The sequence below is a fragment of the Heteronotia binoei genome, chromosome 2, assembly GCF_032191835.1.
Source record: "Heteronotia binoei isolate CCM8104 ecotype False Entrance Well chromosome 2, APGP_CSIRO_Hbin_v1, whole genome shotgun sequence".
NCBI lineage: Eukaryota > Metazoa > Chordata > Lepidosauria > Squamata > Gekkonidae > Heteronotia > Heteronotia binoei.
In genome coordinates this window covers 61,793,988-61,819,814 of record NC_083224.1, presented here as the reverse complement: position 1 = coordinate 61,819,814, position 25,827 = coordinate 61,793,988, and the positions used below count along the sequence as shown (strand labels likewise).

The following is a 25,827-nucleotide window of genomic DNA, read 5'->3' as shown; positions in this document are numbered from 1 at the left end:
GCTAATTTACTTTCCTAATCTATTTCAAAAGACATGCGAAACAATCTATTTCAAAAGACATAGTGTGAAACTGACCAATAAAAACAGACCAGTTAGCCTGCTAGGGAAAGGGAGGGGAAAAATCAGAGGAAATGTTTCTGCTTTTAAAGGCCTGGAAGCGAATTAAAAGGGGGAGGGAGGATACTGCTCTAAAAAACCACTCATGGAAATTATGGAGATACAGAGGAGTAACAGCAGAATGCTGGAAAAAGGATGTGGAAGGAATTTCAAAATCTGATGAGAGAGTGAGGTAAGTGCATAAGTGAATATGGAAGCAGGTTTTAAAGCGACTGAGGTGGGAGAGCCATAGTAAACACAAAAGCAGAAAGGGACATGATTCAGGGAGGTGAGGAGAATGGAGGAAAGAACATTAACTAGCAGCATTCTGGTGCAGCAGTGATGAAATGGTGAACTGGGGCTGAGCTTGACTGTCTTGAACCCTTTGTGCAGTTTTGGAAATCTGTTTTTAATTTGCAGATTGATCATTTATTTCTCTGTTTAAATTATGTAAATTTTGATTTATATTCATTATTGTAATTTTTTTAAAAAAGAAATATAGAGTTGTTCAGTTACAATATCACAGCAATTTTGAAAAGCAGTCAATGTTTACTCAACCAAAAGCATTATCAGTTATAATGTGTAGGTATCTCCTCACCAAACATACCTGGCAATTGGCTGGCTGAAACATGTGACACCTTGCTGCTGGACAGTGATGAAGCTGCAGAAGGCAGAGCTGTTTCCGTTTGTGTGATAGCTGAAGTTGTGACTTTGGGATCTTTAACAGGGTTATATGTAGAACGAGTAACAAAAGACTCCGTAGAAAAATTTGTCACCTTTGCTGTGGTTTCAGTTGTGATCTCTGATGGATGGCTAGTTTCTGTATGAGAAGAGTGAATGATTTGTGCAAATGTAGAGAGCAGGGAAGGTAAATTGGTTGTGTTCCCAATTGCAGGTACACTGGTACTTGCATTGAACAGTGTGGTTTTGTTCTCTGCTTCTTGACTAAACCCAGTGGGCATTGCAGTGCTGTTAGATATGGTGGTATTTCTTGCTTCATGAGGAGTCACTGTGCTTGATATGCCTGCATTCTTTAGTGACAGGACAACAGTAGCCTGAAGAACTACTGGATGGACTATGAAAGAGACTGCAAGAAACTGGAGACTAGTTTGATATGTTTGTTTGATCATGATAGTGGTTTGCTCTTCCTTCACACTTAGACTTTTTCTGCAGAAATAATAAAAACAAAGTGATGGAAATAACACTGTTTCAGCTGGTATCTTTGGAAGAGTGGAATCCTCCCTTATCTCCCCAATCAGCAGTTGTCACATGCAGGTCATGCTCCTCTGTAGGCACTAAGAACATTTACTCACTCATCATTGAATATTTTACTGTCTTTGTACCATAACACTGGTCCTTACTCCATAATTCACAGAAAACCACATTCACATTTACCATCAACCCGAAGAGCTACATGATTAGTGAAAGACCATCTATTCGCTTATGAACCTGCCCAACCACTGCAATCGTCTTTGGAGGCCTGCTTCAGGTGCCTGACTGACTGAGACATCCCTCTTCCAGATTGCCAAGGTTAGGTGAATGGCAACCTAGAAGAGGGATGTCTCAGTCATGGAACCAAAGCTCTGGAACTCCCTCCCCAGGGAAATTCATCTGTCCCCTTCTGTTGCCATCTTCCACTATCCTCCTTCATTGGTCCCTTCTTCCTGATCAATGCTTAAATTGCTTTTCTAGTGTCTTTGTATGTATTTTAACTATTTTTAATAGTCCATCCAGTATTACTGGTTTTAAAATGTGATTTTATCATGTATGTTAAATTGTTAATCCTCTTGGTAGACTTTATGAAGGCAGAAAGTTGGGATATAAATAATACATAAGACTGTGACAGTATCCCAGTTGAGCTATTCAAAGTCCTAAAAAGAGGATGCTGTTAAAGTGATGCACATGTTATGTCAACAAATTTGGAAAATGCAACAGTGGCCACAGGATTGGAAAAGGTCAGTTTATATTCTATAATGTACTGAGTTGCGAGATGGGTTGAAGGCAACATCCTTTATTCAGTAGTCCATTACAAGAGAGAGAACACGTGGGCTGGGTCCCGCTTATATACATTACCCGGAACTGCCCCCCACTCTGACCAGTCCAATCCTGGTCAGTCAAACTTCCCGCCACAGATCTTGATGGGCGGGGCGTCTGGCAAGCTACATCCGGGGACCCGTGGGGTCGCCTCTGTAACGATCGCCATGCGGTACATCAGCTTATGTTTCAAGACATAACACTCCTCCCCCTCTAGTTCAGGACACATAGTCTTGCAAGTAAGCGGGGGCCTTGCATTCCCTGGTCAACCTCCTTGGGGTTACTTGTGGAGTAGGAGTGGTCACCGGGGCTGCCGGGGCCATGGCTGCTGCGGCAGACAGGGCGGCGGTTTCCCTGCTAGGGAATACCGCCGGCCTATGGTTGTCTGCGCCCTGCTGCTCTGCTGGTGTCCCTACTCTTGGGGTTTTGCCCCCGCTCCATTGTGGCCCTTCTGCCCGCTCGGTCGGAGCGGTCGGCAGGGGCGGGGTAGCTCTCCATAGCGGGGCAGCTACAGGTTCCTCCTCGTTCCGTACTGCAGCCGGCTCTTCCAGCAAAGTGCGGCGGCGCATCTGATCTATATGCCTCCGCAGAATTTGGCCCCCCTCTGTTGAGACGTCGTAGTGGCAGGACCCCATCATGCGCAGCACCCGACCCGCTACCCACTCGGGGCCGCTAGCGTAGTTCCTGGCGTATACCGGATCCCCCGGAAAGAACCCTCTAGCCACTTCCCTGATTTCGGGAGAGCTGCAGAGATTGGTGGCCCGGTCAGGATGCAACCGGTCCAGCCTTGTGATCAGCTTCCTCCCCATTAACAACTCTGCTGGGCTCACCTCTGTGACTGGGTTGGGGATGATTCTATTGTCAAATAGGAAGGCGGCCAGGCGGTGGTCCCAGTCGCCCTGTACTATGCGTCCCAGGGCCTCTTTAGTGGTGCATACCATCCGCTCTGCTTGGCTGTTGGTGGCCGGATGGAAGGGGGTGGACAGTATGTGTTTTATTAGGTATCTCTGCAAGAACTCCCAGAATTTCCAGGAGGTGAACGTGGTCCCATTATCCAAGACGATGGTGTCAGGAATCCCGTGTGTGCAAAGGACCCTGCGCAACGCTCGGACCGCCGCCACCATTGAGGTGGAGGCTACCAGGATAACTTCCAACCACTTGGCGTAAGCGTCCACCAGAATGAAGAATGGTTGGCCCTGAAAAGGCCCCGCGAAGTCAATATGTAACCTAGACCACGGCCTCCTATTGGCTTCCCAGCTGTGGACCGGGGCATGGAGTGGTTCGGGCTGGGACTCCTGGCAGGCTTGGCACCTTCAAACCCACCCCTCGATCTCTTCATCCATTCCCGGCCACCATACATAACTGCGCTCTAGGGCCTTCATCCGTACAATCCCGGGATGCGTCTTGTGTAGGGCCTCCAGTACTTGCTTCTGCAATGGGGGGGGGGGAACTATCACCCTGCTTCCCCAGAGAAGACACCCCTTGTGCGAGGAGAGTTCTTCCCTGCGAGATGTGAAGGCCCTGAATTCTTCAGCCTGTTTTCCCTCGGGCCATCCCCTCCCCACCCAGTTGAGAACGCGCACAAGTATTTTGTTCCGCCCCGTGGCCTTCGCTACCTTGGCGGCATGTTGGGGTCTCTCTGGTAGTGTTTCAATGAGCATCACATGGTGGGCTGGGGCCGGGGCCGGATCCATGGAGGGCAGCGAAAGGCGACTGAGGGCATCCGCGTGACCCATCGCCTTGCCTGAGCAATGGACCAGGGCATATGAGTAGGAGTTCAGGAACTGATTCCACCGCAGGACGCGCTGTGACAGAATCTGTGGCGTCTGGCGGTCTGGGGCCAGGAGTCCCAGGAGCGGCATGTGATCCGTGGCGATCGTAAAATGTCTACCGTACAGGTAGTCATTAAATTTATGCACCCCCGCCACGATTGCCAAGGCCTCCTTATCGATCTGGGCATAGTTGCGCTCTGCGGGGGTCAGGGTTCTGGAGTAATATGCTATTGGGACCTCCCTCCCGTCCGAGAGTTGGTGACCCAGGACAGCGCCCACCCCATATGGTGACGCATCGCACGCTAAAACCACCGGCAGGGCTTCATCAAAATGGTGGAGCACGTTATTGGATACTAGGAGCTCCTTGACCGCTTGAAAGGCGGCTGCCTGCTTCTTTCCCCAGACCCACGGGGCGTTTTTATCTAAGAGCCTATGTAGGGGTTCTGCTAAGGCCACTTTGTGGGGCAAGAACAAATGATAAAAATTTAATAACCCCAAGAAACTTTGTAGCTCTGCCCTACATGTGGGGGCCGGGGCCTCCACAATGGCCTTGGTTTTGTCCGCTATCGGGTGGATCCCTGTCGCGTCCACCGCAAACCCCAAGAACTGCACCCTCGGCACCCCGAGGGAACCTTTTTCCCGTTTAACTTTCAGTCCGGCCGCCTGGAATCTGCAGAGGACCTCTCGCAGCCGGTTGCTGAACTCCTCCACGTCTGGTGCGGCTATCAGAACGTCATCGAAAAACGGTTGCACCCTAGGGATCCCTTTGAGGAGAGAGTCCATCAGGCTCTGAAAGACCCCCAGAGCCACACTCACCCCAAATTGTAACCATCACACTCTGAAAGCCCCCCTGTGGGTCACTATGGTCTGGGCTTCCACCATCTCGGCGTCCACTGGGAGCTGCTGGTACGCTTGGGCCAAGTGCAGCTTCCCAAAAATATTTGACCCCTCCAGGACTGCCAAAACGTGACTGACTCCTGGGATGGAGTAGGGGTTATCTTGTAGTGCCTTGTTTATGGTGCACTTGTAGTCGGCGCATAAGCGCACGTCCCCATTAGGCTTCACCGGGGTTACTATCGGGGTTTCCCATGTGGCGTATGAAACCGGTTCTAGCACTCCCTGGGCTGTGAGGCGGTCCAGCTCTGCTTCGATTTTGGGCTTCAGAGCTAACGGAACCCGCCTGGCCTTTAGTCGTATCGGCCACACGTGGGGGTCGAGGGGTAAGGATATGGGAGGACCCTTGTAGCACCCTAGGGCCCCATCAAACACCTCCAGAAATTCCCTGCACACATGCTCAAACCCTTGCATCCCCAACTGCTGCACCCCCACAATCTGAATCCCCAATGGACGAAACCAGGCCACACCCAGCAGTGTGGTGAGCTGGCGTTTGACCACCAGTATATCCAGGTTCCCCCTAAAGCTTTTAAACTCCACCCTCACCGTGGCCCATCCCAGGATCTGTACGAGGTTCTTTTGGAAGTCCCGTAGTATGAAACCAGCAGGTCGCAACATAGGCCGGCCACGTGGGCACAGTTTTCTTAGGGACTCCTCCGAAATTATGTAGATGGAGGAGCCTGAGTCCAGTTCCATCAGGCAGGGGTTTCCCTCAATCCTGATCAATACCTTGACCTTGTCGGGGGTATTGCTGGGCAAGTTCATTACCTGCAGGCTGGTCGAGTAGTCCTCGGTCGAGTCTTGGTTGGTGGACTGGCATCTGCGGCCGGCCTTGGCCTGGCAAGCCCATGCAATGTGGCCCATTTTTGCGCAGTTCCTGCAGTCCACGTTGCGATAGGGACAGTCCCAATGCTCGTGCGGATCCCCGCAGCTCGCGCACTTGGTGCTGGTTGGCTTCTCCGTCGCTCGTGGCCGTTGTGTTGCTCTTGGTCCTGCCCCGGGTGGGCAGCGTAGCTGGTGCATCTCCTCCTCTTCCGGGTGGCTCTGCACTGTCTCCTCCTGGTGAACGGCTTCTGCCTTCGGGCTGTTGAAAGCTTTGGTGGCTCTCTCAAATGCTGTGGCCTCTTTGAAGGCGCCCTGGAGGGTGAGCTCTTCCCTTGCGAAGAGCTTCTGCTGTAGTCTTTCGTCCCTCAGGCCCCAGGCGAAACAGCCCCTCAGGGCCTCCTCTAGCTTGTCGAAGCTACAGATCTTCGAGTGGTCTCTGTGCTTCACACCCATGGGATAGTGTGCCTGCGCGATCCCCGAATCAGTACCGGAAAAGCCCGGGATTTTTCCGCGCTCGGCGCCAGTGAGCATGCACAGGCGTCCCAGTACACATGCTCACCGGCGCGGGGATCCCACCAGTTCCTTTCTGACCACTGCGCTGAGAGGTTTACCTTTCGTGTTCCCCGGTCGGTGAGAATCTTTGGCTTTGCCCTTTTCTCTTCTGTTTAGCCCGTTTATTATTTTCTTAGTGTAGATAGATAGATAGTTAGTTAATTAGTGAGTTAGTTGTTTAAAAAAAAAGTTTTTCTGTGTGTGTTTGTCGGATTGCCCTTCGGGGTGTTCCGCCCCTTTTCCCCCAGTTTTTCCCCTCAGAGGACTCTGAGTGGGTTTTTTAGCGGCTATCATCTATGGACAGTCTCTGGGGGTTTTTCAAGCGCTGCCGTGCTTGTGGGAAAAAGATTGCCCCCCCAGACGGCCATTCCTTGTGCTTGCTGTGTTTTGGTGAAGCGCATCGCATGGAGGCCTGCCCGCACTGCCTTCGCTTTTCCAACAAACGAGGAAGAACCGAGCAGCCCGTCTATCGGCAGCTTTGACGGAATCGGCGCTTCGCCCGTAGAGATCTATGGCGACCTCATCGGCACCGAAGTCGGCGGACACTCCGGCACAGGAGTGCGCATCGGCCAATGCGGCTCTGACTTTGACTCTGACCGAGTTGCCGGAAGAGCGCAGCTCCACAAAGCGTTCCCGTGAGGGTTCGGTGGACACGCCCGCTAAAAAGCGCCGAGACGACTCAGGGACCTGAGTTCCTAAGAAGGCAAAATCGAAGGAAAAGCGGAAGCGACCCCGCACTCCTTCGCCTTCGGTCGACGCTTCGGCCCCGGTGACCTCAGCACCACCGAGGAAGATCCTGGCTTCCCCGCGCCGCAGCCCGCTGACTCAGCCACGTCAGTCGACCTCGGAGCATTAGCGTGAGATCGACTTGACTCAGCGATCTTCCTCGTCGGGCTCGCGTCGACGCAGTGCGAGCGAATCGGAGGTGGAGGTTTCGGCACCGATCATCCAGCCTGTACCGATGGGGCCCCGAGAGAGATGAGAGGTGGAACCCTTTCAAGCACCTCGCCGCTTCCTGATACCACCGTGGGAACAGCGTAGGTGGCAACCTCCGTACTCTTATTATCCGCCGTACCAGTGGTACCCAGAAGAGTTCCCGGAGTGGGAACGAGAGTCGGAGTTTTCCTCCATGTCTCGAGTGTCGCACCGATCCCAAAAGGCGTCTGCATCGGTATTGATTCCCCCGGAACGATGCATGGTCCCGCTCGAAGCTCATCGATGACCATCGCCGCTGATCCGGTCTCCTCCGAGGGAATTGACGCCAATGTTATCGGAGCACTCCGCTCACCAGGATTCCTCGTCATCGGAATCGGATAGCGAAGCCCAGGACATGGAGCCTTCACCGGTCTCCCAGACGGCTGAGGAGCTTCCGATTTCGCCGTCGGAGGATCTGAAGTCATACGGGGACCTTGTGCGGAGAACTGCAGCCACTCTCAACCTGCCTGTGACTCAGCCAGAACCAATTGTGGACGACAATGTGTTCGATATAATGCAGAGGAACACATCCACCGCTGTTGCCTTGCCAGTCACCAAGGTGATCCTCCAGGCAGTTAAAGAGCCTTGGAAGAGACCATCGTCTACGCCGGTCTCCTCCAAATGTCTGGACCACATGTATAGGGTCCAGGAGGCAGGAGCTGAGTTCCTCTTTACCCACCCGAGGCCAAACTCAGTGGTCGTCTCCTCCTCCTCGAAGGCACGTAAAGTTCATCCCTCCCCACCAGATAAGGAAGGGAAGAAAATCGATGGTATGGGCCGCAAGGTCTATTCAGCAGGGGCACTCAGAGTGAAGGTATCTAATTATGCAGCTTGCATGGCTAGATACCAGTACTCCGTGTGGGAACAACTCTCCCCTCTTCTCTCTTCCTTGAGTGAGGATAAGAAGGCTGCCGCCAGGAAGATGCAAAAAGAGGGCCTTGCTGTTGCCAGACAACAACTGGCTGCAGCAAAGCACATGGTGGAGGCTTCGGCCAAAGCCATCACTTCCGCTATCTGCATCCGGCGCCACTCCTGGCTCAGATCCACTGCCTTACACCAAGACACTAAGACCTTTGTGGAGGACTTACCGTTTGAGGGTGACGGAGTCTTCAGCACCACTACTGACACGGTGCTGCAAGAGTTTGATAAGAGCGTCAAGACCTCGAGGAATCTGGGCGTGCAGGCCACCCCTAGAACTTCCAGGTCCAAGCAGTGGCATAAGCCTTGGGCCAAGAAGCCCTTCCAGAAATTTTCGCCTGAGCAGCAATGGCGTCCTTGTCCCTCGCAATCTGAAAGACCCTCCTACTCTGGCAACAACAGGAGCCGTTACGGGTCTCAACCAACAGGCAAGCCCAAGAGTGCTCGGCCCCAGAAGCAGGGGCTTTGACTTTCCTCCAGCACGCGTTATCGCTCCCACTGGTGTTACATCCATCCGCCTATGCCCTTTCCTACCTGCCTGGGAGTTGATCTCCACAGACAGGTGGGCTCTGTCCATCGTAAAAGAGGGCTACAAAATAGAGTTTGTTCAGACCCCGAACCAGTCCGTGGTAGTTACCACTCCCCCTTCCCCACCTCTGCTGGTGGAGGTGAGCAACCTCCTACAGAAACAAGCCATAGAGGAAGTTCCGTTGGAAGCCAGGACGGGAGGTTTTTACTCTCGCTACTTCCTAGTCCCCAAAAGGGACGGGGGCTTGAGGCCTATCATGGACCTTTGGAATCTGAACAAATTTATTCTGTACCAGAAGTTCAGAATGGCCACGCTGCAAACAATCCTGCCTCTCATCAATCAAGGGGACTGGATGGCGACCCTGGACCTCAAGGATGCCTACTTCCACGTCAGCATCCATCCGGCGTTCAGGCGTTTCCTAAGTTTTGCAGTGGGTGCTTGGCACTTCCAGTTCAGGGCCCTTCCATTCGGCCTGTCCACTGCTCCTCGGGTGTTTACAAAACTGATGAGCATTGTGGCTGCCCATCTTCGTCTTCAGGGAGTTGTTGTCTTCCCGTACATCGACGACTGGCTTCTTGTGGCGAAGTCAAGGGAGAGTCTATCATCGCACATTGTCATCACTCTGCATCTTCTCGTCACCCTGGGGTTGCAAGTCAACCTGGAGAAATCCCATCTTACTCCATCAAGGGCAGTGCAGTTCATAGGGGCTCTGCTGGATACAAACCAACACCGGGCATTTTTGCCTTCGCAGAGGGCAAAAGACATTATCAGTTTGGTGCAGCTGCTCCAAAGGCGGCAGTGGGGCGCGGCTCAACAACTTCAGCGGATGCTGGGGTTGATGGCGGCGATGACAAGTGTGCTGCGTTTTGCAAGGCTACGAATGAGAGGTCTTCAACTATGGTTCCTGCGCCATTTTCGCCCTCTCAGGGACTCACCTCGAAAGAGGTTCACTATCCCACTTGCAGCTTTTCGATCACTGCAATGGTGGGGGTCGGAGAGCAACATCTGTCAGGGAGCTCCCTTCCATCTTCCGACCCCTACTATGACTATCACTACCGATGCTTCCCTGTGGGGATGGGGGGCCCGCCTGAAAGATCTCTGTGTGGGTGGTCAGTGGCCACCGAGACTGGCTCGGTGCCATATAAATTATTTAGAACTGCTGGCGGTTCATTTTGCCCTTCGCTCCTTTCGCCCGCTGGTAGCGGGAAAGACGGTGGCACTCCTTACAGACAATACCACTGCCCTGTGCTATATCAACAGGCGGGGGGGGGGCAGTGTCTCGTCGACTCTGTGTGTTGGCGATGGACCTCTGGATGGAGTACCTCCAGTTCGGCATCTTTGTGAAGGCGACACATCTGCCGTGGGTCCTCAACATACAGGCGGACTCCCTCAGCAGGGGTGGGGCCTCTCCACACGAATGGGAACTGCAGTGGCATTTCCTAGAACCTGTGTTCCAGCTTTGGGAGTACCCGCAGCTGGATGTCTTCGCCACAGCTGAGAACAAGAAATGCCCTTTGTTCTGTGCCAGGGGGGGAGCGGATCCAGCCTCGTTGGGAGATGGACTCCTACTTCCTTGGGGGGGCCGGTTCCTTTACATGTTCCCGCCTCTGCCTCTGCTGATGAGGGTGGTCCACAAGTTAGCTCAGGAGAGGCCACGCTGCATTCTAGTAACTCCCTGGTGGCCCCGCCAGAGCTGGTTCTCGATCCTGCTCCAGCTGTCGAGGGGGGTCTTCTACCAGTTTCCGGCGGAACCGGACCTGTTGTCGGCTCAGGGCGGGCACGTGTTTTACCACCTCTCACAGAACTGTTGAAAACCAAGGGGAAGGGGTCTCAAGCCACTAAGGGTAGCTCTAGCCTCCTGTGGAGGGGGAGTGCCAAAAGGCGTTTGGTGAACTTAAGGCCCGGTTCACCTTCGAGCCTTGCCTAATACACCCCAATGAAAACAAAAGGTTTGTGGTCCAATGTGATGCGAGCAACATCGCTGTGTTACTCCAGAGGGGCCAGATGGCCAGTTGCACCCCTGCGCATATTTGCCTGGCGGAACGTAACTCGTCAGTGTGGGACAAGGAAGCCTCTGCCATCAAACTGGCCCTAGAAAAGTGGAGACACTACCATTTGAACTCTGGACAGATCATAAAAACTTGGCCGCCCTCATTGCCACCTGCAACCTCAGCAATAAGCAAGTAAGGTGGGCGGGACTATTTCAGCGGTTCAATTTCAAACTGGGGCACATTCCCGGAAAACTGAACTTTTTGGTGGATGCGTTGTCCTGCCTCCCACAACATGATAGCAAGAGGAAGGAAGTTATTGACTCATTGTTCACGCCCTCCCAACTAAGCGCATTGGTAACCACGCATGCACAGAGCCGGAGGGAAAGGGAGCCCCCTGACCGAACTGAAACAAGCTTTCCTCAATAGTCCCCCAGAGGAAGATTTACAATTAACAAAAGTGGAGGATGGGTTTTGGCGCCGAGGGGAGAAACTCTACGTGCCCCCCTCTTTACATAAGCGAGTGATCCAGAGGGCGCACGACTCCAAACTGGGGAGGCATTCTGAGTTTGTAAAGACAGTGCATTTGATTCAGCGACAATTCTGGTGGCCAGGTTCACATAAGGATGCGGGAGAATATACAACAAGGTGCCCCACCTGTATCATGGCAAAAAAGAGGGAAGGGTTGCTGCCAGGGCACTTGCAACCTCTTCCCCCCGCCTTGCGCCCCTGTGAATGTATATCCATGGACTTCATAACTGACTTACCTCCCTCAATGAGGAAGACAGTGATCTGGGTGGTAGTGGACACTTTTTCTAAGCAGGCTCACTTCATGCTGTGTAAGCAACTCCCCACGGCCAAGCAGGTGGCTCTGTTGTTTCTCCAGCACATCTTTCAGCTATACGCCTTCCCCACTTCCTTCTCCGACTGTGGCCCACAATTCGTTGCCAAATTTTGGTGGCACCTCTGTGAACTAGCAGGAATGGAGCCAGGGCTCAGCTCTGCCTACCACCCACAGATGGACGGACAGATGGAATGCACCAACGCGGTGCTGGAACAGTTCTTACGTTGCTATACGTCCTTCCAACAGGACAATTGGGTGACTCTGCTACCCTTTGCAGAGTATGCTTACAACAACAGCATGCATAGCACCACTAAAGTGAGCCCCTTCCAAGCAATGTATGGATATGAAAGCGAACCGTTCCCTGAACTTGCCCCTCCCTCGTCAGCCCCTGCAGACTTTACCGAATGGTGGCAAGGGATAGCCGGAGGTTGGGAGATTATTAGTAAGCAACTACAGAAGGCACAAGAAGTCTACAAAACCCAATATGATAAAAAACACTCTGAATTTTGGGACTTAGCAGTGGGAGGCAAGGTGTACATTTCGACCAAACACTTGCCTAATGCACAAAACTGTAAAAAAAAAGGATTATAAATAAGGTAACTGTTGAACTGGAACTGCCAAAAAACCTTAAACATATCCACCCTCGTTTCCACTCCAGCTACTTGAAGAAGGACCCTGGACCCTTGCTTTGGCACCCCAAGACTAAACCACCACCCCCGACTCTAGTTGGTGGTCAGATTCATCATGAAGCGCAGGAAATCCTTGATGCCAAGATCAAACGTGGTGAACTGTTTTATCTCATCAAATGGACTCACTTTCCATTAAGTCAGGCCGAATGGGTCAGTTCCAAAGATACCAACTGTAAAGCTTTGATTAAAGACTTTTACAACAAACATCCTAATAAGGCCGGGGGGAGGGGGTCTTAGGGGGGGCAGAATGTCAAGAGTCACTCCATCTTGTTCCTCTTGTCATGTGTATTCAGTTGTACAATGCTATGCTGTGCTTCAATGCTATGCTGAGCTTGCTATGCCTTTGATATAGCTGTAGCTTGTTGCTTATCTGGAGGGAGGATGGCATGTCTGGGAATTGGCTAGTTGCTAGGTAACCAAGGTCAAAGAGCTGGAGGAGATACGAACCATGAATAGATAATGGGCACCTGTGGTGATGAGGGCTTAGCAAAAACCCCGCACAAAACCCCCGCTTTTGCTTGGTGTGCTGTGGCTTGAATTATAACGGTCAGGGCAAAGGCTTATAAGTTGGGGGAACTGACAGAGAGATCAGTTCTGACAACGCCCATGAAGCTGGAATAAAGATCTTGAACTTCAACTGTCTTTTCCTTGACTCTGGGTCTGACACTGGGCAGTACAATAAAAAGTAGAGACATCAGCCTGCCAACAAAAGTCTGTATAGTCAAAGCAATGGTATTGCCAGTAGTAATGTATGGCTGTAAGAGCTAGACCATAAGGAAGGCCGAGCGCAGAAGAATAGATGCTTTTGAGCTGTGGTGCTGGAGAAGTATCTTGAGAGTCCCTTGGACTGCAAGAAGATCAAATCAGTGAGTCCCAAGGGAAATCAACCCAGACTGTTCCCTGGAAGGTCAGATGCTGAAGGTCAAATACTTGGCCACCAAATTAGAAGGGAGCACTCACTGGAAAAGATTCTGATGCTGGGATAGACAGAAGGCAAAAGAAGAAGAGGACCGCAAAAGATGAGATGGCTGGACAGCGTTACTGATGTAACTAACACGAATTTGAGCAGACTTTGGAGGATGGCGGAAGACAGGAGGGCCTGGTGTGACTTTGTCCATGGCGTCGCAAAGAGTTGGACTTGACTGTGCGACTGAACAACAAAAATGCTGTGTGTGCTAGTTCACCAAATATTTACATACAATAATATAAGGTATGCCCTTACCTGGTTAACCCAGGCAAGCCTGATTTCATAACAGGGTTGCCAGGTCTGACTTGAGAAATATCTGGGGATTTGGGACGTGGAGCCAGGAGCAAGGGTGTGACAATCACAACTGAACTCCGAGGGGAGTTCTGGAGGCTGAGTAAGTAGCAAGTCTCCCTGAGTTGTGGCCAGGGATGGATATAAAGGGCTCACCCTTTCCCAAAAACGTCACCCTTCTCCACAACCTCCACCCTTTCATCCTAGCACCTAGACAGCTGTTGGGATGAGACAAAGCTGGCTATACAGAAAATACAATAAAACCACCACTGTAGCAGCCATCCATGGAAAGAGCAAGCTGGCCTTGGTAGGGTAGTGGCATTTTTACTTGCTTCTCCACAGCACTTTGGTGATCTCGCTAACCTGAGTTACTGTGCCTCATACTGAAGAGAGAGTGAGAAAGGAGAGAGGGAAGTACTTTCTCTTACTCCCGGTACCAAGGGCTGGCTAAAGTTCAACAGTGGTGCAGGAGAAAACCCTACATTCTCACAGGTATTCTGATAATTTAAAAGGTTATAGCCATGTATGTAATATTAATAATTATACCTTATATTTGTGTAGGGGGGTTGTATTGTTCTGTGTGCATGTGCATGCATGGCAGGAAGTCATGGCAATCCCTACTGAGGCATGGAGGACATTCAGAGAAGTGGTTTGATACAGCTTGCTTCTGCCTCCCACTCCTGGTATTCCAAGAGGTCTCCCATCCAAGTACTTGCCAGAGTCAACTCTGCTTAGCTTCTGAGATCTGACAAGATCAGGCTTGCCTGAACTACAAAAAGGGTTTTTTCTCTCTCTGTTTCTCTTACCAGAGCAGACATGGCACAATCAATCTTCTGGCTGGGCTGGACAAATTGGGGAGAGGTCATTGCCTGGTAAAAGCCTTCTCATAACTATGGGCCTGATACAAACTACAGGCCTGATGCTTTTCATTATCAGGCTCCTTTAAAAAAAAAAAAATACGTAGGATATGTTAACTTCTGGGCTGGGCAGCATACAGAGAGATCTCTATGGCAACGGAGGACTATAAAAGAGTTCTGAGATTAGTCATATAGAACAATAACTGGCTGGGTTGGGTTCACCTGTAATTTGAATACAGCTGGCAAGCTTAATTGGAAATGTATCTGTATCATGGGGCAGCATTTCTGTGCAAGATGACTTGACAGCTGTATCAATGAAACAAGTTTTGCTACTTCACTAACAAATTTTAACTCTCCTGTTATAGCTAGATGAACAATTTAAAAGGACAAAATACATATTTCCTTATCAGACATGACAAGAGTTACGTTCATACTGCTCTTGATCATAGTAACATTACCCAGAAGAATGAAATTAGATATGTGCATAGAAACAGAACAAAAGCAAGGGACAGAATGCACAAAAGACATACCAACTAAAACAGATCACAGATTAGTAATGCTAAATACATTTGCTTTCAATTTCCGCCTCCCCACCTCCCGTAACAGCTATAGAAGTCTAGAATGCCTATTTGATCACAGTTAGTAGCAGAACAAAATCAATGTATATTATTGTACCACTTCCAAAACTTTAGTTTATGTGATTTATATCCCACCCCCCCCTGCCAAAGCAGGCTCAGGGCAGCTCACAATTCATATAATAAAACAACAACAGTATAAAAAACATTAGACTAAAATAACAGGTGCTGTTTCAATACAAATAAATAGGTGGCATTCAAGTAATCTTAACAGGGACCAGCCACATCTAGTGGTCTTGGTGATGACATAGCAGTTTTGGGGGAAATTACCTACTAAAGATAATATTTAATGCTTCTAAGTAGAAATGGGCTTTAAAGTACCTCAAGAAATGATAGTTTGTACTGCAACAAGCTATTGCATTTTGATCTCATCCTTTTTCCAGGTGACTCCGAGTAACATACATGGCTCTGCCCCTTTCCATTTATTATCATCACAGTAACTCTATGAAAACTTGGGAGACAGACTGGCCTAAGTCACCCGTGACCCAGTCAGCTTCATGCGGGTCTCTAAAGTCCTAGTTTAATCTTCTATTGCTCACTATATCACTTTGGCTATACCATACCAACACTGACACACCACTGTAATTTATGAACAGTATCTATTAGGAGAAAACTGGAGGAACTAATATGATTTACCAGAAATGAGTAAAAACTCTCCAAATGATGCCCAGTTTTGTCACTGCCATTTCAGCCAGCATGGGAAAATCAAACTAACAAAAAGAATAAATGAGGAAGCGAAGGTGAAGTAATCATGGCATAGAGATAGAACACTTACCTTGGACTAGAAACTCTGTAATTCCAGTCAAATGTGAAAATCCCTCACATAGGATAGGAGCCACTGCCTCAGTTCTGCTCATATTTTCTAGTGTCAACTCCATAGAGAAGCCATGGACTTAACCACAAGCATCTCCTCCCAGCTTCTCGGAACAATGGTTCACCTTAACTATAAATAGGCAGCAAATGTGTTCAAATCATTAACTTGTCCTGTAAATACTATCTGACAAGTCATGTAGCAAGCAAATCATTAACTTGTACTCTGTGCTACTGCTGGCCTTCTTTCCCATACGGAAGTTCACAGAGAAAATCACTTGATATCAATTCTAAGATGCTCAAATTTCAATCAGAGTTTTAGAAAAGCTGATGCCAAGCACTGAAATCAAATGCACATATACAGCAGGAAAAGCTTCAGGCCTCACCACAAAAGAAGAACAGGATTCATGGGCCCACAATCAAGGGCCCCTAAAAATGTGCTTTTAATATAGTAAATATATGGTTCTTAGGGAGAAACTTCAGCACACTATGACAGATATCCCAGAATGCTTCCTTTAACATTAAAAAGTAACCCAATGGCAGTGGGGCTTATTTCAGTTGAGCCTATGGGCATTGGGAAAAGGTTATTTTTTTTCCTTTTTAATTGTTTCCATCTTGATAAATTCCTCTCCATAAATGTTCTTATTTTAAAATCTGTATTGTGTCCTTCTCACCTTAGAAGATTCAAGGTGGGTGAGGTTGTTAGCAGCAGAGAGTAAGACAGAGAAAAGTATGCAGTTGGAGGAAAGGACTCAAAGTCAAGTGTGTTGTGTGTAGGGGGAGTGTGTATGTGGGGGGGGGGGCACCAATCCAAGGGCCAAACTGGATCCAACAGCATCCACCTGTGGCCATTGCTGCCATTTTAAGGCCTAATGAGCCAGGTTAAAATGCTGGGATGAAGTGCTGTTATCCCACCTCTGTGGCTATTTTAGCAGTTGAAAAGGTGCACCAACCCCTCATCCCAGCATGTTCCAGACACAACATTTTTAATTAACGTTGTTGGGCTTTAAAATGGGGGTAGTTGTCACATCTAGCTTGGCCCCACATTTAAACACTTGTTAATATTTTGGCATTTGATAGATTCCACAGTTTGTTTTTGTGTGCATTTAATGTCATTTTTTTAATGGCTAAGGGCCTCAAAAGCTGGAAGACTCTTTGAACCTCAGCCTTATCCCAGGATGGTTGCCTGAGAAAGAGGTATGGAAGCCTCACAGGGTTGTTGTTCAGATCTAAGAGGAGAGAGAAATAAAGATGCCAGCTGCTTTGGTCCCCTCCCCCCACACTGTGAAGAAAGACTATCCTTTTCCTTCGAAGCTGCGGGGTTGCCAACTCCAGGTTAGGAAATTCCAGATGGCAGAGATCAACTTCCCTTGAGCTGTGTGTGTGGGGGAATTAATGCCTTCACTTTGGTGGGTGGGAAGACAGCAAGGCCGGGGGGCCCCTCGCCCAAAGGCCTTTAATGGTACCTTTTCAGGTTGGTGGGAAATTCCTAAGGTATCACTACAGGCCTCTGAGGGAGGAGGCCTTTCCTCCTGGGGAACCACTGTTGCCAACCTCCAGGAGAGGGTTGGAGAGCACTCAGAATTATAACTGCTATCCAATTCTTGCTGTGGGAGCTGACTGGGTGATTTTGGAGCAGGTACACACTTCCAGCCTAACCTATCTCACAGGGCTGTTGTTCAGATCACACAAGGGGAGAGGAGAATGATGCATGCTTTGGTTTCCCCCCACCCACTGTGAAGAAAGATTGTCATTTTCCTATGTAGAGGCTGCAGGGAGGGGGAAGGTGATGGAAACTTGAAGTCAGAAGTGCAGGTAGAGGGGAGACAAATTTGAGAAAATGGCAAAGGCAATTTATTCAAATCAAAAGGCTAAGATAATCATAAATGGTACAGCAACAGAAAACATTGATCTTTCAAAAGGTACCAGACAGGGCTGTCCTCTATCCCCTTTATTTTTTATTTGGAAGTATTAAACATAGCAATACAGAATAACGAGAATATTTTAGGTCTAAGAATAAGGTGGGAGGAATATTAGTTGCAATCCTTTGCAGACGATCAAGTATTCATATTAGAAGATCCTATTAAATCAATTGTTACCTTAAAAGAGGAACTGGAGAAGTTTGGTAGGCTTGCTGGGTTGAAAGTCAATTTCAAAAAGACGAAGATATTAGTTAAAAACATCCCAAAGAGTGAGTCTATAGACTTGGAACGAATATCTAATTTCCAGGTGGTTAAAAGATATTTAAAGGGCCTCAAAAGCTATTTTATTGGGGATATACCTTACAAATAGATGCAGCACAATATTTGAGGACAATTACTCTGTTAGTTAAAGAAATAGAGCAAGAGTTGAACAGATGGAGTAAGCTTCAACTATCTTTTATGGGTAGAATTTCGGCGTTGAAAATGGCCATTCTTCCAAAAATAATTTTTTTATTTCAAGTTATCCCAATTCAGTTAAATAAGACCTTCTTCCACTCTCTTAATAAAATAACAGGTGATTTTATTTGGCAAGGAAAGAAGGCAAGGATTAAATGTAAGCTATTGCAGGATACCAGAGAGAGAGAGCGTTAAGCACTACCCAACTGGGAATTATATTATAAAGCAAACATACTTATTGTCATGGGTGCTGGGGGCCCTGCAGAAGAAGCCGAGCCTGCAGAAGAAACTGTGCCCCTGCCACCTGCACCAGTGCCCCTGCCTCCTGCTGGAGAAGATCCAAGCCCCCCTGCCTCGCCCTCTCGGGTGGCTCGTGTGCGTGACCACCTTCGTCAGGACCTCAGGGATCGGAGGAGGGTGGCACGCTCACAAGCAAGACGCTCCCTGAGCCCTGAGTTTTGAAAGGATTCTGGCCCTTCTAGGAGTGAGGGTGCTTGAGTCCCAGCAGGATCCTGGCTGCCCTCTGAGTCAGCAATTAGCCCAAATGGGCAACAGACAGCAGAGGGCTATATAGCTGTAGGCTTTGTGGAAGCAACTAGTCATCTACCTGACGTCCTAGCATCCACTTTGGTTTTTGACTTTGGACCTCCTGACCTTGGCTTGACTTCTGGACCCCCTGACTACGGCTTCTGAACCTCTGACCTACGATACCTGGACGACGATTTGGCTTTGGCACCTTGGACACTCTTGCTCACCGGTAACAGACCTTGGACTGCCCCTGGACTTCGCCTGGCCTGGCCCCAGCTCGTGACACTTATTTGGATAAAAGAATGGGTTAAATTAGATAACAAGAGGATATTAATGATTGAAGGTCATGATTTAAGAACTGGGTGGCATGCATTTTTATGGTATAAAATTGAAGGCCACAAATATTTAAAAAATCACCAAATAAGAAAGTCTTTAATCATAATGTGGGAGAAAATAAGGGGAAGTTTATATAAGAAGGTTCCCAATTGGGTGACTCCGTTAGAGGCTTTTACACAGCCTTATTTGTCAATACATGAAACTCCGTTAAGACATAAAGATTTGTTGGACAAGGATGGGTCAATGAAGCTTAATAATGAGTGGTTGGATCAGAATACTAATTTAGACTGGTGGAGAATGGCACAATTAAAATCAAGGTATAATAAAGATAAAGAAAAAGGTTTTTATCTGGAAGATTGTATATTTGATAGGTTCTTTTTAAAGAATGGAGCCCTATGGTGCAGAGTATTAAAGCTGCAGTACTGCAGTCCTAAGCTCTGCTCATGACCTGAGTTCGATCCCCGGTGGAAACTGGGTTTTCAGGTAGCCGGCTCGAGGTTGACTCAGCCTTCCATTCTTCCAAGGTCGGTAAAATGAGTACCCAGCTTGCTGGAGGGAAAGTGTAGATGACTGGGGAAGGCAATGGCAAACCACCCCATAAAAAGTCTGCCATGAAAACGTTGTGAAAGCAATGTCACCCCAGAGTCGGAAACGACTGGTGCTTGCACAGGGGACCTTTCCTTTCCTTTTAAAGAATGATGTAAAACTGATTAGCAAGATCTATAACTATCTCCTTCAGACAGAATTACAGGAAGAGGTTGTCAAGGAGGTAGTGATCAAGTGGGCCAGGAACGTCGGACATAATATTCAATTGCAGCAGTGGTCCCAGATCTGGAAAACAAATATAAAGATCACCAAGTCAACCTCCTTTAAAGAGAATATTTACAAAATGATATATCGGTGGCATATGACACCAGCCAAACTCGCTAAAATGTGTTCAGGTCTCTCAAACAACTGTGTGAGAACAATCTAGGAACATTCTTCCATGTATGGTGGTCCTGTAAAAGAGTAAAGGAATTTTGGGCAAAAGTTTATGAAATATTAGGGTTTGTAGAATCTTTCGGGATCAAGTGCCATGTTCTACTGGAGAAAGTTTTCCTTCCAGACGTTTCGTTCTCAGCTGCGGAGAACATCCTCAGTGGCATTGCAGTCGGAGCAGGTGCTCAGACCTTCTTGGCTGCTGTGCATTGAGTGGGGCCAGGGCTGCTGGAGAGCTGCTATTTCTAGGCTGGAGGGGGTGTGATGAAAGGGCAATTGGTTTGTGGATGTGCCCATTGTTTGGTGGGGCTTCCTGGAAGGGTAGTGATAAGGAAACTGGCTGTTGAATGTGACCATTGTTCTATGTTAATTGCTGGGAAGGTTGGAAGGGGTTTGAAGATAAGGAAGTCTCAGAACAACCAGCAAATTCCACAGAACAATCAGCACAGTCAACAACCATCTTCCTGTGAGAGGGCTCTCACAGCAGCTGCCCTTTCAAGGACAACCTCTGCCAGAGCTATGGCTGATCCAAGGCCATGCTAGCAGGTGCAAGTGGAGGAGTGGGGAATCAAACCCGGTTCTCCCAGTTAAGAGTCCGCACACTTAACCACTACACCAAACCGGCTCTAGACCTAAGAAATATATAGACAAAAACTGGATTTTATTTTATGAGTGGTTAATGAAGTGTTGAAAGATTATAAATGGTATGGGTGAAGGAGATCTTTTTCAAAAAATAGTAGGGGTAGAAGAGATGGTTGCCAATTAATATGTAATTTTCATTTCTCTTTTCGCATATAATTATTTTGGGTTGTGTAAAATATATTCAATATGAGTTGTTACCGTTTTCTCTATCTCCATTTATGTTTGTAGATGGTGTTGTGATGTGTTCTTTGTGATGAATAAATAAAAGGTAAAGACTGGGGGGGAAGGGCAGGTAGAGGTAAGGAGATAGGGTTGATAACTCCAGGTTAGGAAATTCCTGGAGATTTAAAGGGGGGGGGGCCTGGAGAGGGTGGGGTTTGAGAAGGAATAGGTCCTTAGACAGATACAATGCCAATTCCTCCCGGGAACCACTGGAGATCACTCAGATTTACAATTGCTCTCTAGATGTGTGAGATGACTGAGCTGGGGATACTGGTGCTCCTGGGAGGGGAAAGTATAGTGGTGGGAACAGGCATTTATAAATTATGAACTTTTAAATATACTAACTGGTTTTTATATACTTTCAACCTAAATTATGAACTTTTAAATATACTAACTGGTTTTTATATAATGTTTAAAGTTTTTATTGGTAAATTTAAAGTTTTTATTTATTATTGTATATGTATAAATGTTGTCAGCCGCCCTGAGCCTGCCTAGGCGAGGAGGGCGGGATACAAATAAAATTTATTATTATTATTATATAAGGGAAGGAGACCGAGATGCCAGAATGCTCGACCTCCTTCCAGCCTGTGTCCCATCCCAACGGTTGCAAGCAGTGGGGCCAAGCTGAAACATCTGCCTCCGACATTGGTGTTGTGCAATGCTAGGTCCATTAATAATAAGACCGCTGTCTTGCAGGATTTCCTGCTAGAGCAGAATATGGACCTGGCTTGCATGATTGAGACCTGGGTGCAAACTGGGGAGACAGTTGCTCTCTCCTAAGTAGCTCCTCCTGGGTTCTAGGTCCTTCACCAATCACGGACTAGCGGACGAGGGGAGGACTAGTGATGTTCATCCGGGAGGCTTACTTCTTCCAGGCACTCCCGGCTCCCAGGATCACTGGTGTTGAATGTACCAGTTGATGGTTGAGGCGCAAGAGAGTTTGGCGATTTGGCTGCTGTACCGACTGCCCTCTGCACTGCCCAATGCTTTGCCGGCCCTTGTGGAGACCATAGCAGGCTGGGTGTTGGAGTACCCTAGACTTCTGGTCTTGGGTGACTTCAATGTTCATGCCAATGACGTGGGCTCCACATTGGCATCAGACCTGGTGTCATCCATGGCAGCACTGGGACTCTCTCAATATGTAACAACTACCACCCATCAGGCTGGACACATTCTGGATTTGATCTTTGTAGCAGAAATGACAGTGGACCGTATTACTGCTGACCACTGTGAACTACTATGCTCTGAAGGCCCACTTGAATATCCTGCTCCAACCCTGTTTGGGCAGTGGGTGTATTTTAGCCTGCCCACGGAGCCAAATGGACCCTATGCGGTTCCAGATGGCTCTTTGGGATCCTTGGCTCCCTGGCGATTCTCTAGATGAGCTTGTGGAGACCTGGCATAGCAGGCTTGCCACAGCCATCGATGAAATCACTCCTGGGCGCTCTCTGTGTCCCTGTACAAAGCTGGCACCCTGGTATACGCCGGGGCTATGGCAGATGAAACAGAGGCTCAGACGGCTAGAGAGGCAGTGGCGTTGAGCCCGCAATGAGATGTCAAGAACAGCTTATAGGTCGTATATGAGAACCTATGAGGTGGCAGTCAAGGCCACTAAGAAAATATATCTTATGACCATGATTGCTTCTGTGAACTTGTGCCCAGCACAATTATTTAGGGCAATTTGATCTTTAACTACCCTACCACAGGGTATACCAAATGCTAGGGAATTGGACATTGGCTGTGAGGCATTTGCAAGTTTTTTCACAGATAAAGTCCTTTCACTCCGCCATGACCTCCCTGCCACCTTGGAAACAGTATATGAACTCGAGGCCCCGAGCACATCTTCTAGTCAAGTTTTTGGATTCTTTCACTCCACTCAGCCTAGAGGAAGTTGACAGAGTACTCTTTACGGTGCACCCAACCACCTGTAGGCTGGACCCATGCCCATCTTGGCTAACAAAAGCTGGCCGAGAGGAGCTACGGGTTCCCCTAAGGGAAATTGTCAACAGGTCCCTTCTTGAAGGAACCTTCCTCCAGCCTCTAAAAGAGGCAGTGGTTCTCCCTCTTTAAAAAAACCCATCTTTGGACTGGACTGGGCTGAATTGGCTAATTACCGGCTGGTGTCTAACTTAACATTCTTAGGCAAGATTATTGAAAGGGCTGTGGCAGTGCAGCTTCAGAGTTTTCTGGATGATGCTTCCGTGCTTAACCCACATCAATCTGGTTTTCATCCAGGTCACGGGACGGCATCTGGACAGAGGTGGCTTGGCAGTGCTGATATTGTTAGACCTGTCGGCAGCATTCGACAGGGTCGACCGTCAACTACTGACCTGACACCTCGCCAATGCTGGAATTCAGGGGTTGGCCTTGAACTGGCTTCCTTCCTTCCTCCAGGGTTGGGAACAGATGATGGCGCTAGGAAACGAACTATCCCGGTGACACCCACTTATATGTGGTGTGCCGCAGGGAGCGGTTCATTCTCCAATGTTATTCAACGTCTACATGCTCCCCCTCGCCCAGGTTGCCCAGAGGTATGGGTTGGGTTGTCACCAGTATGCAGACGACACCCAGCTCTATCTGCTGATGGGCGGCCAGTCCGGCTCCACCCCAGAAGATCTGTCCGCAGCATTGCAAGCTGTGGCGGGGTGGCTCAGGCTGAGTAGACTGAAATTAAATCCGACGAAGACAGAGGTCCTGTATTTGAGTCACTGCTGTCTGGGACTGGAGGTTCATTTACTAACGCTGGTGTCTGTTAAAAGCTTTGGGGTGCTCTTGAATCCCTCTTTAACAATGGAGGCCCAAGTAGCTGCCACTGCCAAGTCAGCCTTTTACCATCTGCGGGTGGCAAAGCAGTCGGTCCCCTTTCTCGAACACAACAACTTGGCAACAGTGATCCATGCAACGGTCACCTCGAGACTGGATTACTGTAATGCTCTCTACATGGGGCTGCCCTTGTCCCAAATCCGGCGACTTCAACTAGTGCAGAACGCTGTAGCCAGGCTGTTAATGGGAGTTCCTTTACGGGAACACATCCAGCCTGTGCTGAAAGCGCTGGCTACCAATAGTGTACCAGATACGCTTCAAGGTGCTGGTCATTACCTTTAAAGCCCTATATGGCCAGGGTCCTGCATACCTTAGGGACCGCCTTTCCCTGCACATGCCTCAGCGAGCACTTTGGTCCAGGTCTCAAAACCTGTTGACAGTTCCCAGCATCAAAGAGAGCCAGGGCCTTTTCCGTTGCTTCCCCAAGCTGGTGGAATGAGTTGCCGGAGAAGGTTAGGGCCCTGCAAGAGCTCTTACACTTCCTCAGGGTCTGCAAAACGGCACTCTTCTACCAGGCATTTACATGAATGGTAACATCTGCAGTAATGGGACTGGCCCATAAGAACACCACCAATGGCCTACTTCACTACGCTATGGCGATCCTGAGACCTCTGAGTATAGCTAACCACCAGAATTTAAATCGCTACCTGAAATTATGATAGTAGCACATGCAAATGTTTTAAATTGTTTTTATGTTTTTATTGTTGCTTATTGTATCGGTCACACTCATGTGTTTGTGTCGACCCTTGGTTTGTGAGCCGCCCTGAGCCTGCCTTTGGTGGGGAGGGTGGGATATAAATTAAATAAATAAATAGATGGCAGATATCAGCTCCCCTTGAGATGGGGAGGGGAGTCAATGCCTTCACTTCGGTGGGTGGGAAGACAGCAAGAATAGCAAGCACTCTCCCAGAGCCTCTTTCTAGAGCTTGTTGTATTTTTCTTCACAATGGATCTTACTCCTAGTCATGGAATAAAACATGTTACACTATCACCTAGAATCATAGAGTTGGAATGGACCTCCAGGGTCATCAATCCAAACCCCTGCACAATGCAGGAAACTCACAAATGCCTCCCCCCACACCCCCAGTGACACTTGCTTCATGCATCTTCCCACACTGCCATTGGTAGAACTCGTGGGCATTCGATGAAATTGCTGAGCAGACAGGTTAAGACGGATAAAAGGAAGTACTTCTTCACCCAAAGGGTGATTAACATGTGGAATTCACTGCCACAGGAGGTGGTGGCGGCCACAAGTATAGCCACCTTCAAGAGGGGTTTAGATAAAAATATGGAGCACAGGTCCATCAGTGGCTATTAGCCACAGTGTATGGAGCACAGGTCCATCAGTGGCTATTAGCCACAGTGTATGTGTGTATATAACATTTTTTGCCACTGTGTGACACAGAGTGTTGGACTTGATGGGCCGTTGGCCTGATCCAACATGGCTTCTCTTATGTTCTTAAAGCAAACCAAGTCCCAGCAGTATGCCATGTCTTCCTAATTATTCTGCCCAGGTGTCTGCTTGGGTGGAAAACCTACCTTGATTTTAGATCTTCCTTTTTATTTATTTACATCCTTTTTCCCATGAATTTCTACTCAATGGAGACTTAAGGTGGTTCACATCAGTCTCTTCTTCATTTTATCCTCACAACAAAGGTGACTAACCTGAGGTCACCCAGCAAGTTTCCATGGCAGAAGAAGTATTTGAGCCTTAGTCTTCTAGAACCGATACCCACTGTCTGTCTTTGAGACTACAGACAAAAGCATGCTTCCATTGTCCTATGCCTTCTTTCTCAGACTAAAGAAATGTTTCCTCTTTGGGTTCTACGTAGGCTTGTCAAGTACTTATCTTGGCTGGGCAATCTTCTGGGAAAGGACCCCAACTTTGCATCTCAAGCAGGCATGAGAAACAGTGGGGGGTGGAAATGATGTCGTGCTACGTGCCAAGATTCCTAATACTAGAGCATCAATTGGTTAAATGACATCACATCTGAGTTTTTGCCTGGATATGATGTCAGTATGTAGCCTGATGTCATTTCTGCCCCACCCCCAAAACTCTCAGGGATGCTGGACCACCACTCAGCATCCCTAATCCTGCATCCATAGCTTTACAATGAAGCAACACAATATATTAAAACTTCGCTGCAGAAATGCACACTATCTTTGCCCAGTATAGGGTTTGTGGGTGGATGGGGGAGCTATATGTTATCTGTTTGGTATTAAATCACTGCTAGTGAAGATGTA

At 48.5% G+C, this 25,827-nt stretch overlaps 1 protein-coding gene across 1 annotated transcript in view; it reads left to right on the top strand.

The window, feature by feature from the left end:
- The first annotated feature begins 109 nt into the window (after positions 1-109).
- Positions 110-25,827, top strand: part of TSHB (thyroid stimulating hormone subunit beta) — a 48,868-nt gene continuing 23,150 nt past the window's right edge. Inside the window, exon 1 of the mRNA XM_060231171.1 lies at positions 110-289. Coding sequence (XP_060087154.1) covers positions 132-289 — 158 coding nt within the window. The 5' untranslated portion in view covers positions 110-131. The remainder of the gene's footprint in view (positions 290-25,827) is intronic.